Raw genomic sequence first — 13,210 nt, forward strand, 5'->3', positions numbered from 1 at the left:
AGCAAAGAAAAGAAAAAAACTATATAGAGAAAATTAAATAAACAAAGATTAATTCATCGCATAAGAAATTGAATAACACATGCACTTAAACGATTTATTTTCAATCATATCATGCAAAATTTATTGCTATTGATGAATGTAACTAAATTATTAGATTGGTTTTTGTATTTAAATTAAATATGTTTTTTTAATGCAACATGGATGGTGTACTTGTGCCAAAAAAATAATAGTCCCAATCGCTTGTTCTAACAAGCCCTACAAAACGATTTCTTCTCTTAGCACTTAGCAGCCATAATATTATTACACCTTAAATGAATAGGGGTTTTTCATCTTAATTATTTCCATCGGTCAATCTGCGTTGATGGGATAAAGATCCTTAGTCTCATCATTACTCTGGAGGGAATATGAGGAATCTACCCATGGTCCATCCCTTGATATGCTGCTGCTCTGCACCTGACTGCTCTGAGAGAGAGTGGAGACCTGTGTTTGGCTATCTTGTGATAGAAGCTCGAAGGCTTTGAACCTTGCTTCCTGGTCCGTGCTACCACGGCTGATTATTGGGGCTTGAACTGGAATCTTGCCCTCAAGCATTCTCACCACGGAGGACATCGATGGCCTCAGAGAGGGAGATAGGTTGGTGCACAGGAGAGCCAAGTTCAGCATCTTCATTGCCTCTTCTTTTGAGTAGCTTGAACCAAGCCTTGGATCCACAAGCTCAAGAAGGTTGTTTCTCTCATGCAGGACATAAGCCTTTCATGAAAATTCATGGGGGAAAATTAAGCAGCTAGAATTCATGCAAAAGACAGGTAGCTAAAAAGGAGATAAACAACAACAAAATCAAGGCCATGCATCTTCCATCAGTTATGCTCATTGCTGGTCACAGAAAATGTAAGATATGTAGGACGACATTCTGAGAGTAAAAGATGTATATATATTACCCAATCAAGAAGATAAACAAACTCCTCTTTCGGCCTGTAATTCGTGTTGCTCTTCCCACTGACAATTTCTAAGGCAACAACTCCGAAGCTGTAAACATCTGCTTTATCTGTCAAGTAACCCCTCATTGCATATTCTGGAGCCATATAACCTCTGAAAGATAGCATTGAATGGTGAGCATTTGGTCATGAGATAGCAGATTTTACTAACCCCTTAATTTATTTACAGGTCAGAAACTAAACTGAGAGATGAATGGGGAGAGAGAGGACTCACATTGTTCCAGCTATTCGCGTGCTTATATGAGTGTTTTCTTCTTCATCAAGCTTGGCCAAACCAAAGTCAGATATCTTGGCATTTAGATCCTTATCAAGCAGCACATTGGTTGCCTTTATGTCTCTGTGCACAATCTTCAGCCTTGATTCTTCATGAAGATATGATAACCCCTTCGCAATACCCAACAATATCTTCCTTCTTGTTTGCCAGTCCAATTGAAGCTGGTGTTCCTCGCGACCTGAAAAACAAGGATACATTGGAATAAGGCAAACAACAGCTCAATCATATTCTCACTGTATATAAAGTAGATGGTCAACTAAGCAAGTACCAAAGAGTGCGCGCGCAAGACTATTGTTTTCCAAGTATTCATATACTAACAACAACTGGTTTCCCTCAATACAACAGCCGTAAAGCTTCACGAGATGGGGATGTTGTAAGGCAGATATCATGCCTATCTCATTCACAAATTCACGATTCCCTTGTCTCGATTTGGATGATAGCTGCTTAACAGCAATTACAGCACCATCTGACAATACACCCTGAAATCAAAGGCGCATACTGAAATTTCAGAATATTTGAAGATGATAATGTCCTTTCCCCTTGTATAAAATTATTTTGCAAGCATGGTAGATTTTATTCATGGCCCGAGACAACCAAGTGCACAACCTAAGCGATGCGATGCAGTCGGGTTTGTGGAGAGTAAAGGTTCTGAGTATTCGGATGAGTATCTATAATTAGATGAGGATATATCTTGAACAAACTATATGGATAACCCAACAACAAATATTTTTATGGATCAATGTAATAAGTCTAGGTCCAAAAGTATAGGTCTTGTCACGTAAGATCAGAGGAGGGCATGCCTATCCAATTGAAAATGCATGAATACCTTGTAAACTGGCCCAAATCCTCCCTCTCCTATCTTATTCGCAGTGTCGAAATTATTGGTAGCATGTTTGATTTGTCTTAACGTGAAATAACCAGTTTGGAGATCCAGACCGCGAAGTTCTGTTACAAAAAGAGAATCTCAAAATCAGCCAGACAAGACAAATCGAAAGCGCCACGACACACGCACAATCAAACAAGTGAGATACTTATGCCTTCAGTCCCACCTTTGTCTACGAGTTCCTTTCCTCCCAGGTAACCTTTCGATCGGAGTAGCAGCAAAAACAGCGCAGCAAGTACACATGAAGCAGCTACAATACCGATTACGGCTCCAACTGATAATCCTGATCCGTTCTTGAACTCTACAAGTAGAGAAAGAAATAGTTAGATGAGAAGTTCGTGGGTGGAAATCAATCAAAACTCTCAATATGCCATGACTTACTTGGTGTCACTGTGATGGCAGATATGAGTGGTCCATGGACACCTCTGTTAGGAACGAAAGTAGTGCCTTTGCCTGCCCAGTACAAGTGTATCTCTAGTGTGCTACCGTTAACAATTATATTATCAAATACCTCAATGATGCCGATGCCAACTCCTCCAGCTTTCTCCATGATATTGAAATTCTTCCGAAGTGTGATCCCCTGCGGCAAAATGTTCAAATTATAACCCTGAAAAGTTTCAAACAGTAGTAAAGAATCTTTTCATTGGCATAATAAAAACTTATTATGGAGCAAACAAAACACATGGTAGGCCTCACGAGGATATCTGGACATTAAAATCACTCGAAATAAACAAAATCTTAGACAAGCATGCATGCTTTTTGAAAATCATTTTGCGTACTTGAATCGATATATCAAATATGCGCCTCCCAAGGCTTCTATATGTCTGATCATTAGAATACATAATTTCCGCAAAGTGGAGCTGCACTTTATACTTTCCCTTTGGCAAACACAGGGCATAGTATTTCAGTGACTGAGGAGCAAGGCGAGCAGTTTCATAAACTCCTGTCACACCCAGATTAAAATCATTTTTTGCTATGGAAGTTTGAACCGAATTGTTCTCCATATAAGTCCCAGTACTGCTATAACCCCATTTTCCTGGTAGAAAGGAAAATGCAACTGGCCCACCATCAGTTAAGTCTCCTTCATATGTATCATCATTAAAAGGCTCACTGCCCCCTCCACAGTTTATGAACAAGGAACGATCTGCAGAACAATCAATATCCTTCAACAGGGCAGTAAACATGGTGATTTTATGTAATGACTCTTTCATAGAACATCAGTGCTTTATGGTTTCTTTCATACTTACATTCAGGATTTTGTGTGCACGGAAGGTCTTTTGTGAAGCACCACTCATCAGTGCTAAAAGACAAGAATTCAAGCTGTCGGCAATTCATAGTTCCAGAGTTTTCACAAAGCATCTCAGTAAAAGAGGAACTTACTTGTTATTTGATAAATGACTAGAAACTAAGTTCCTGTTGAATTTTGAAGTAGAATAATGAGCAACACGAGACAAATAGGGAAGAGAAAACAAATAATGAGCAAAATAATGCTTACAGGTTTTGCTTCAGTTGTTGGCAACCACCTAGAGCTGACCCTTCTAAAGCTGACCACGTAAAATTGTTGTAGGACAAATCCCTGAAATAGATTTTCCATGGTATGGGTAATACAGTTCCTGATTGTGGAAAAATGAAGATTGACGTTTTTCTTGTATGACGGGAGACAAGAAATTTCTGAAAAATCTAACAGAGGATGAATAATATGGTAACCAAACAGGAATACAAGGATTGATAGCATCATTATCGACTCACACTTGCTTCTTTTTGTTCAATGCCCAATTAGGCACTTCTCCAGTTAGTAAGTTGTTGTTCAAAAACCTACACATATGTTAAACAAGAATTCAATAAACAAGCTGCCAATACGAGAAAAATAAATTAAGGACTTGTGTGTTTCAGCATGTGCACGTATTGACTTACACCGTTACGCTTCCCAAATTCGTGAATTTAGAGATTCGGCCTGTCAACTTGTTGAAGCTCAAATCTCTGTAACGAAATATATACAAATTAATGAAATCACAACATTGCTAGATTGTGGCTCAGGTTTCAAGGAAATTGAGAGAGAGTCCCAAGTCCTAACTGTGCGATCATATGCAAAAGTAGTTCAAATTAGCCAACCCTGTTTCATAAATATGCACAAACTATGGCAACTCTCTCTTATTTCTACAAAAATAAATAAAGGGATCAACCCATCGCTAGACCTTTCTGATTCACCTTTATCTATCTTCAATGAAAAGCCAAATGATGGAATAAGCTTGTGTCAATCATTTGCCTCTTTTGAATTCAAAATAACATCTATAGGGAAGAAATAAGATCCTTGAAATCAAGCATTTCCATACGGATAACTGTTAGAAAAACTTACAAAATTTTCAAAGACGACATATTTGCAATGTAGTCTGGGATTGAATCATTAATTAAGCAATTTCTCAGAATGCTGTCGCAAGAATGTAAACAACGATCAGTTTGTTATAGTTAAGGCAATCCAAAAGTAATTAGAAAGGCTTTTCAATACATAGGAATCGTGATCAGGGTTATTCAACTCACAGATTTTCCAAGTTTTTCATGGCCTGTAGATTAGGGAAAGTTGAACTTGATCCATTCAAATCGGATATTCTCCTGGAAGAGAAAAACCGGTTGCTCATGCGTATGAACTTTCTTAACAGCAAAATCGCAAGATGATTGAAAAACTACAGGAATAAATGAACTTGTTTGTGCTCACAGAGATTTTAAACTTGTTAACAATGACATGCTAGATGGAATAGGACCCTCCATGGATGTTCCTTGCAAATCCCTGAGAAACGGAAACGGAAACGAAAATGAGATTTAAATTAGCTTGTCCTAGAGGATAGCATGAGCAGATAAATGGACAAAAACTAATTACTCACAATTTTTCAATATTGATCCAGTTCCCGATAAATTCAGGTATCTTCCCTGACAGTTCGCTCCCATCTATCATACTGCAGCAACATATATATATAAATCATGAATACTGTAGCTGAAAATATTGAATGTGAAAATGATTGCAGGCGACTTCGTCACTTACAATTCAGTTAAATTCTTTAAATTGCCAAGTTTCTCTGGTATCCTTCCTGTAAAATTGTTTGAGGAAAGGACACTGCAGGAATAAGAAAAACCAAGTTACAACTTCCTCCAAAATCAGTAAAAAGTATCAGTACCATATATAACAAAACTGAGATCGAATATTACGTGACAGACAGACACATCTACAAGACATGGTATAATGTATAACTATGAAGGCACTTTCTTACAGTCTTCTTAAGCTTGTCAAATTTCCAAGTTCTGGAGGAAGAGGCCCTCCTAGCAGATTATCATCCAGGACCCTGCAAGATCCAATTCAAGATTTAACGTTCTAGCTCAGCGTTTCATTTAAGAAGTTCGCTTTGTGACTTACAGCTCCTCCAGTGTGGTAATGTTGCCTATTTCTGGGGGAATTGGGCCGGTGAGACGGTTAACGATGAGAGACCTAAGACATGGAAGAGAATTGGGAACAGGTTAACATGTTCATGAATTTCCATATCGGGATATGAAAACCCCTTCACATATACAGAATGCACAAAAAGACTTACAAAATCTTAAGGTTGGGGAGCTGAGCAAGTCTTGGAGGGATTGTTCCACTAATGTAGTTGCGAGTCAGATCACTGTCCAACGAAAAATGCTTCATCTTAGTCATTCTATAATTCCTTTTGTTTACAAGTCAGTGTTTCTCTTAGCCACTCAGACAAAGACCTTTTCCCATTTGAATCATCATAAAAACTTTGATTTGTTCTGATAAATAAATTAAAATCCTCTGTGAAGCACATGGTGTGCCAGGAAATGTGAAGAAAAGAAACCCAAATCAATAATGATATTAATAAACTTGATTAAGAATCGTAGAAAATGCACTCATCACTTACATTTCAAGCAGATGAGGAAGATCTCCTAGTTCCTCTGGGAGAACTCCGTTCAAATTAAAACCTTTCACGCTTCTGTCAAAAACAAAATATAAGAACTAGTTAGTAAATAAAACGAAAAGAAAATGAAACCATACCTAGACTCTGCTCTCCATTAATTTTATTTTTTTTGACAAACATCAATATATCAATTGTTTCCTTGGAAACATGCTACCATGAACACATTTGTGCTTGTGCTTTTATTATTAAAAGAGTAGCATAAATTGACATTTAAAATAGGAGAACGTATCGCCATCAATATGACCTCATTAAAAAAAAAAAAGAACTTATCGGATATTCCAAGAGCTGTATTCTACTCTTTCACAAAACATAAAATTTATTATGAAAATAATATATATAAATCTCATGGCTTTTGCACGGGGAAGAATTACGATTCTTGAATATTTCTTATAAAGAAAACATACATACATGTTAGTGACATGACAGACGGAGCCATTCTCAAATGTACAGTTGCATTTAACAATGCTTTGAGTTTTGCTGTCGATGGTCTGGTTCCACTGTGCACCATCGCAAGAAGTTCGATTGATGGTGGCCCAGTTGCTGATGTTCAACTTGTTGGATATGTTTTGAAGAATTTGAACTGTTACATGCAATTCAGGAACTTCAATCATTCACAAAAGCAATGACAATTTTAATATTATTTATCCATAAAATAATGTATGTATTAATTAAGGCCTTGCTAAAACACAGCTAGAAAACGAGGATGATGATGATGATAATTTTTAATAAACAATAATAAACACTTCACGTGTTCTCTAGCCTTTGTAATTTAAACTATTCAATTTAGTACTTGATATCAAAACTCACAAAAAATTTAAGCCACTATTTTTACACCCAAATGACAACATTTCATTTAAATTTTCAAATTGTTCCTTTAATTTATATATTTTTTTAATTTGTTCTTATTTTGATTAATTCAAATAATTAGTTATATATATATATATATATCACTTTTAATAATATTTAAATCTTTTGATGAATAGTATCATATGATACATGATCCCTAAATTATATTAGATTTTGCGCAAAATAAATGAATATGATATATTTTGATGATGAGACTCATTTGTACTGAATCTCCATTCTAAATTTCGCAATAAAATTAGCATCAAAGATTTGATTTTGGGGGATTCAGCTTTCTATAAAGATCAATGTCTACAAAAGATAAAAAGCTAAAATTTATCATGAAATAAATTTAAAAAAGAAGAAGAAGAAGAAAATTTACTCTTTGGCAACAAAGGGTGAAAGACAATATTCTTATTCAACAAGTCTTCGCTAAAGCGTTGAAAGAGAAGGATGTGAAGCTAAAGGATATGGAGGAGGATCGATTTTGTATTGCAATAATGATATATATGAAGATTTGGTAGCTATAATGTGGGAAAAGTTAGAGAATGTTTATGGTAATGGATCAGAGGGATCAAGAAAGAGTGGAGTCGCTTCCAAGGATGAGAGGAATAACCCCAAAGCTTTGTAAGCTTGGTTACTAAGTTTATTTCTTTATTGTTCATCAACGTTTTTACCATTATGAATAGGTGAAAAGGTGAGAAGGTTTTTTTATTTAAAAAAAAAAAGATAAAAAGCATGAGATTAGGTATTGATTTGATTTTTTTTTAAGAGAATAAAAATAAAATCTTAAATACAACAAATTTTAAGGTTGATTTTATTTTTTAAAGTCAGAATAAAAATGAAATAGGAGAGAAAAAAAACACACAAAGATCACTCTTGCCACCCCAACCACCATTGAGATACACACACCACTTATTTATACAGAGAACATCGAGATACTTCAATCACTGCTCTGGAATTATAGTTTTGGCCGTTGAATGGTGTCACAAACACCATTTAAAAGGAGCGAACATTTTTTATACATTTTTAAGTTTTTTTAAAAAATTTTATTAATCAAATTACCCTACTATCTTCAATAACATTCAATAACAATCAAATCACCACATTAAATGATAAAAGAATTCCAATATCAAAGATAATTATTTTAAATTTTCAAGGGCAATGAAGTAATCAAAGACAATTGTTTTTAATTTTCAAGGGTAACTTGTTTAAAAATTAAATAAAAAATTAAAAAGCATTGACCCAAGTTATTATTTTTTTTGTCTTTCATGGGCAATTATGTAAAAAAGTAAAAATACCATTTAACCCCTTATTTTCTAGTAATGACTAATATGCCCGTGAAAATGACTCTCCTACCTCTAAATTTTAGTATAAGGTATAATGGCTCCCTTAAAATTAGTTTCGACAAGGTATACATTTCCAAAAGTAAGTGAATAAGGTTTTTTTAATAATTATTGAGTTTGATACTTATTATTTTATAGTAAAGTATGTAATTCAAATATTATTTTAAAGACTAAAAATACACATAAGACAATTTTGCATGAGAGCAACTAACACAGATAGCTCAACTAAGTCATTGAATAATTATTGTATTTAGTGCAAGATTGGTCGGTGCACTAATAAGCGAAGACAATCAATTATTGCAAAGAGGCGAGAACAGTATAACATTGGGGCTCTCTTGTTATTATATAATTATAAGACTTTTAGACTCTAATATTGGATCGTTAGTCGGATAGATTAATCAAGATTTTTTTAATTTTTGAAACTATGTTTTTTGAGATTTTTTCAAAAAAACAAACTAAAAATTATATTATGTTAGTAAAAACAATCCATAACCGGAACCTAAGTAGGTGAGTCATCATGTTAATCCGTAAAATATAGTGATTCGCTGACCAAGTCAGTCTTATAATTATGGCTTGTTAACAAAATAATTAAAAAAGATGGGATTGGTTTTACATGAACAGAAAAGAAACTCATTTTTTGCTTTTATTTTTATTTTTTTCTTTCAATCAAAATCTTTTATAGTCCAATTACAATAAATTAGGTTCGAAATTATGTAAAAAATATAAAATTACAAGATATTAAACCAAAGTATAAAACACAAAGAAAACATACAATTAATTAAAAACATTTTCCATTGTGGTTCTAAATTATTATTTTTTATTAATCCTCGAGTTAAAAAGGTAAGAGAGAAATTCAAATGAAAATAAAAGACCACTTTGGATACTTTTGGGTAATTATTTTTATTATTTTTTATGTTAAAAGATTTCATTTGATAAGAAAATTTAAATTGTTATGGGTTTTGTCTACAAGTGTGTCTAAAAAAGAAGATCTGGTTTCTTTTTTTATTTTTTGATTTAATTTATTTTTTAAAAGTGATTTCAAGGTTATTTGATGATTTAAAGTGGTTTTTATTATATTTTCTTTTAAGTAAAATGAGTTAAAAAAATAAGTTTTTACCCTCAAAATCACACCGCTAGAGTTACAGGTCACCACAACATTGGTTGAATTTTGAGCAATAACATGCAATATGTCATCATGTGCTGTTTTTTAATAAAAACAAATTGAGACATGTTGTATATTATTCGTCTATTTAAAAAAATAAGCATGTTTGGTCCTTTTTTTTCTCTTTGATTTTTTAGCTTTTTAATTTGTTTTTTCAATCTCATCTTTTAACATTGTGTTTTTATTTAGTTTTTTTTTTTTAATTTTATCATTCAATAACTAGTTAATTTTAGCTCTAATTTTATATTTTTTTTATCACATAATAAGATTAAAAAAATCTAATTAAACTTAGTAAAGTCCATGACCCAAGTTATGAGTTTAATAAGTGAACCTGAATTGTATTTTTTTTTCTTTTGAACGAGTTAAGTTGACAAGGTTATATCATAATAGCTCCCACACAATTTAAGTCAAGAATATTTTTCATGTTTAACATGTTATACCAAGTTTACTGCAATGTTGAAAAAAATTCACATGACCTACATTCAAAAACATTTTGGTCCATGCAACATAGCTAGTACGGTAAGTAACCTACTTAACAAAAGCTAAACCTGGATTAAAAAAAAATACTATAAAAGCAAACTTATAGGCACTATTCTCTTGAACAATGTAATATAGTTTTTGTCTTTCCTACCAAAAATATAAAACTAGTTATTAACGGTATTAAAGTCTTTTCATATAATGCATTAGTCATTAACAAATTAATCAGGGAAAAAATATCCTTTTTTCATTTTAAAAGCACGGTGAAAAGATCAAAATTTCAATAATGGCATCAGAAAGTAATTTGGTAATTTTAAAAAGACTTTTTCAATATTATCATATAAGATGAGGGATAATTTTGTATTTAGCTATATATATATCAGTGGCACAACTAAAATGTCATTAAAAGTTAAAAAATTAAAACTTGTCTTAAAGGGTTTTTTTGTCTTTTTACAAAATTTTTTTTTTTATAAATTTAGCTTAGGCTTGATTAAGTCTTTTTATACCTAAATAATAATAATAAAAAAAAGTTACGATGTGTGCAACATACTTAAAGGTGCGTAGGTGACACCAACACACTTTAAACAATGTGTATAAACACTCACAATATTTAAAAATACTTTTTCATTGTATTGTTGGAAGTGTTATCGTGTCCTTTTTCTAGTAGTGTGGTGTTATCAATGGTAGTGATTAAATTTTTCACTGGTGAGCCATTTTTCTTCTCTCTCCTTTGTAGAAAATCACATATTGACATTCTTTATTGTTAATATTTCAACTTCGGTCCTTATTCTTTAGATTTTTAATTTTTGTTCTTGATTCTTTTTTAAAATTTTTATTTGTCTTCAATTTAATCCTTCAATTCTAATTTACCAAATATTATATTCTTCAATTTGGTCCTTATTCTTTTGCTTTTTCTTATGCCTTTTGTTAAAATGATTTTTCTTTTCAATTTCACTCTTCAATCAAATTTTTATTTTTATTTTTTATTTTAATTATGATCCTCAATCTTTTAATTTTTTTTGGTTATTTAGTTTAATTAATTTTTCTTTTTAATTACACCCTTCAATCAAAAACTAAATTTGTTATGAATTTAATTTTGATCCCCATTGTTTTAATTATGAATTTTTGTTTTAGATCCTTGTGTAATTGATATTCTTTTTTTAAATTGATCCATCAACATTTAATTGGTTTGAAATTGAACTTTGTGGTTTTTTTAATAGAGTGTTTCCCATCTAATACACTAGATAATATATTTGAAAAGTTAATGCATGTTGATATCATCTTTTATTTTTACTTTTTTTTTTTATCTTCGTGATTTTTTACATTTTCTTTTTTACTGACTTTTTAATTGAAATTAAGTTTTATGATTTCTTTCAAATAAAGTGCTTTGAGTCTAATTACCCATGTCATGAGTTTGAAAAATTAACCTAAGTTTTTTGTTTTAAAATAAGCCATATAATATTTTTTATTTTTTATTTTGCAATGTTTAATTAACTTTGAATTGGATATATTATTTGTCTCCTTTTTTTAAAAACAAAAATCTAGATTATCATCATGATTTTTTAAATTTTAATATTATGTTCATCTATTATAATTAATTATTTTGTTATTTTTAATTAAAATAAAACCAATTTATTTTTTCCAGTTGAATATACAATATCGAAGTACCAAAATTTTCTTTCTATTTTACGAGTACAATTAATATCCCAGAAAGGTAGGAAAAATTATCTGTCACTTGGCATTATTGTAAAGATGCAATATCAAGCAATAATTGCTTTGATGACATCAACATACCATTTATTATTATTATTATTATTACTCCTCAAAGAAAACTCCTTGAAATAAAGCATCATCAACTTTACAATATAGATATTTTAGTCATTTCCAACCTTCAAATAAATGTTGATGTACAGTTTCAAGCCAACCACTCTTCATTCTCTCTCTTCGATGAACGCTATTCTTGATTTTGAATTTGTTTAACTGTAATTAGAAATCATTAATAACGCTAAGCTTACTCAATCTTTGATTTTTATAGTAATTGACAGAAACTGAGAGAGGATAACAAGCCAAACTAAAAGAAGTTCGAAGGTCCTGATAAAATAAAGCCTTTTAAAATATTTAAAAAATATTTTATTAAGCCTTGCCGGCAAGAGAATATTGTTAATATAATACGGGATGAATAGCCCCTTCATTATTATAAAAGAAGCTCCATGATTCGAATTGAAAGGGAGTCAACAACATACAATAAGTTTTCCTAATTACGAAAGAGAGAGGATAATCCAAAATAACAAAATATAATTCACAATTTAATGAAGTGCATATCAATTACCGTTTTTCTTATTTTATTTCTCAGTAGATATACTAATTTCTCTCACTAATCATCATAAATTGAAATGATTCTGATTTTATTTAAGAAGAGTAAATAAAACTAAGAAGCGTTGATCTCTGCAAATAAATTATTTTCCCGGAAAAAGGGAACCTTCAATCATGCTAAAGAGAGAGCAAAAGCGAAAATTAAAGAGATTAGTTAATTTGTTTTTTAATTGAAAAGTATATTTTGAAAAGTAAATTATACTTTGGTATTTGATAATATTATAAAGAATAAGTTGAAAAATAATTTTTAATATTTAATTATTTATAAAAATAAATTAAAAAATAACTTATTAATATTTAATTTTTTAAGATTATTAAAATAATAGATAATAAATCTTATAAATTAAAACGTTGATTGAGAATGGAATTAAAAAATCTAATTTCATAAATTATTTTAAATAAAATAAATAATAATTAAAATAATAGAAATCAAATCTAAATATTAAAAAATTAAAAGATAATGAAATAATAATAATTTTATAAATTATTTTAAATAAAATAAGTAACAATCAAAAAAATGATGACCAAATTTAATTGATAAAAAATTTCAATTAAAAAATGATAAGAAAAAAATAAATAATAATTATAAAAATAAATAACAAAGTTAATATACAAATTAAATTAAATTAAATTTTAAAGAATAAAATTAAAAAAATTTATATAAAATATATATAAAATAAAAATATGAGGTGGGTAGATGGAAGAAAGAAAAAGATCAATAAGTAGATTTTAAAAGCATGTTTAAAAATATAATTATAGTTGTTTTTTAAAATGTTTTTTTAAAAAAGAATAATAATAATATTTTTTATTTTTAAAAAAATTATTTTTAAAATAAGTATGTTAAAATGATTTGAAAATATTAAAAATATATTTATTTTAAAAAAATTATTTA

The 13,210-nt window shown here is 30.6% G+C and overlaps 1 protein-coding gene across 1 annotated transcript; it reads right to left on the reverse strand.

Moving 5' to 3' along the window:
• Window positions 1–88: 88 nt before the first annotated feature.
• On the reverse strand, window positions 89–6,743 carry LOC105109684 (probable LRR receptor-like serine/threonine-protein kinase At1g53440). The gene is made up of 23 exons (XM_011004468.1): window positions 6,526–6,743; window positions 6,061–6,132; window positions 5,734–5,805; window positions 5,559–5,630; window positions 5,416–5,487; window positions 5,190–5,261; window positions 5,032–5,103; window positions 4,866–4,937; window positions 4,691–4,762; window positions 4,509–4,580; window positions 4,067–4,132; window positions 3,902–3,967; window positions 3,648–3,728; window positions 3,533–3,565; window positions 3,400–3,452; window positions 2,932–3,296; window positions 2,534–2,732; window positions 2,319–2,453; window positions 2,096–2,214; window positions 1,538–1,748; window positions 1,210–1,447; window positions 939–1,089; window positions 89–750 (listed from the first exon to the last, which is right to left on the reverse strand). Exons 1-23 carry the CDS (start codon window positions 6,726–6,728, stop codon window positions 349–351), a joined length of 2,970 nt encoding a protein of 989 aa, XP_011002770.1. The 5' UTR covers window positions 6,729–6,743; the 3' UTR covers window positions 89–348.
• Window positions 6,744–13,210: the final 6,467 nt, after the last annotated feature.

The sequence above is a fragment of the Populus euphratica genome, unplaced genomic scaffold, assembly GCF_000495115.2.
Source record: "Populus euphratica unplaced genomic scaffold, PopEup_1.0 scaffold440.1, whole genome shotgun sequence".
NCBI classification, from domain to species: domain Eukaryota; kingdom Viridiplantae; phylum Streptophyta; class Magnoliopsida; order Malpighiales; family Salicaceae; genus Populus; species Populus euphratica.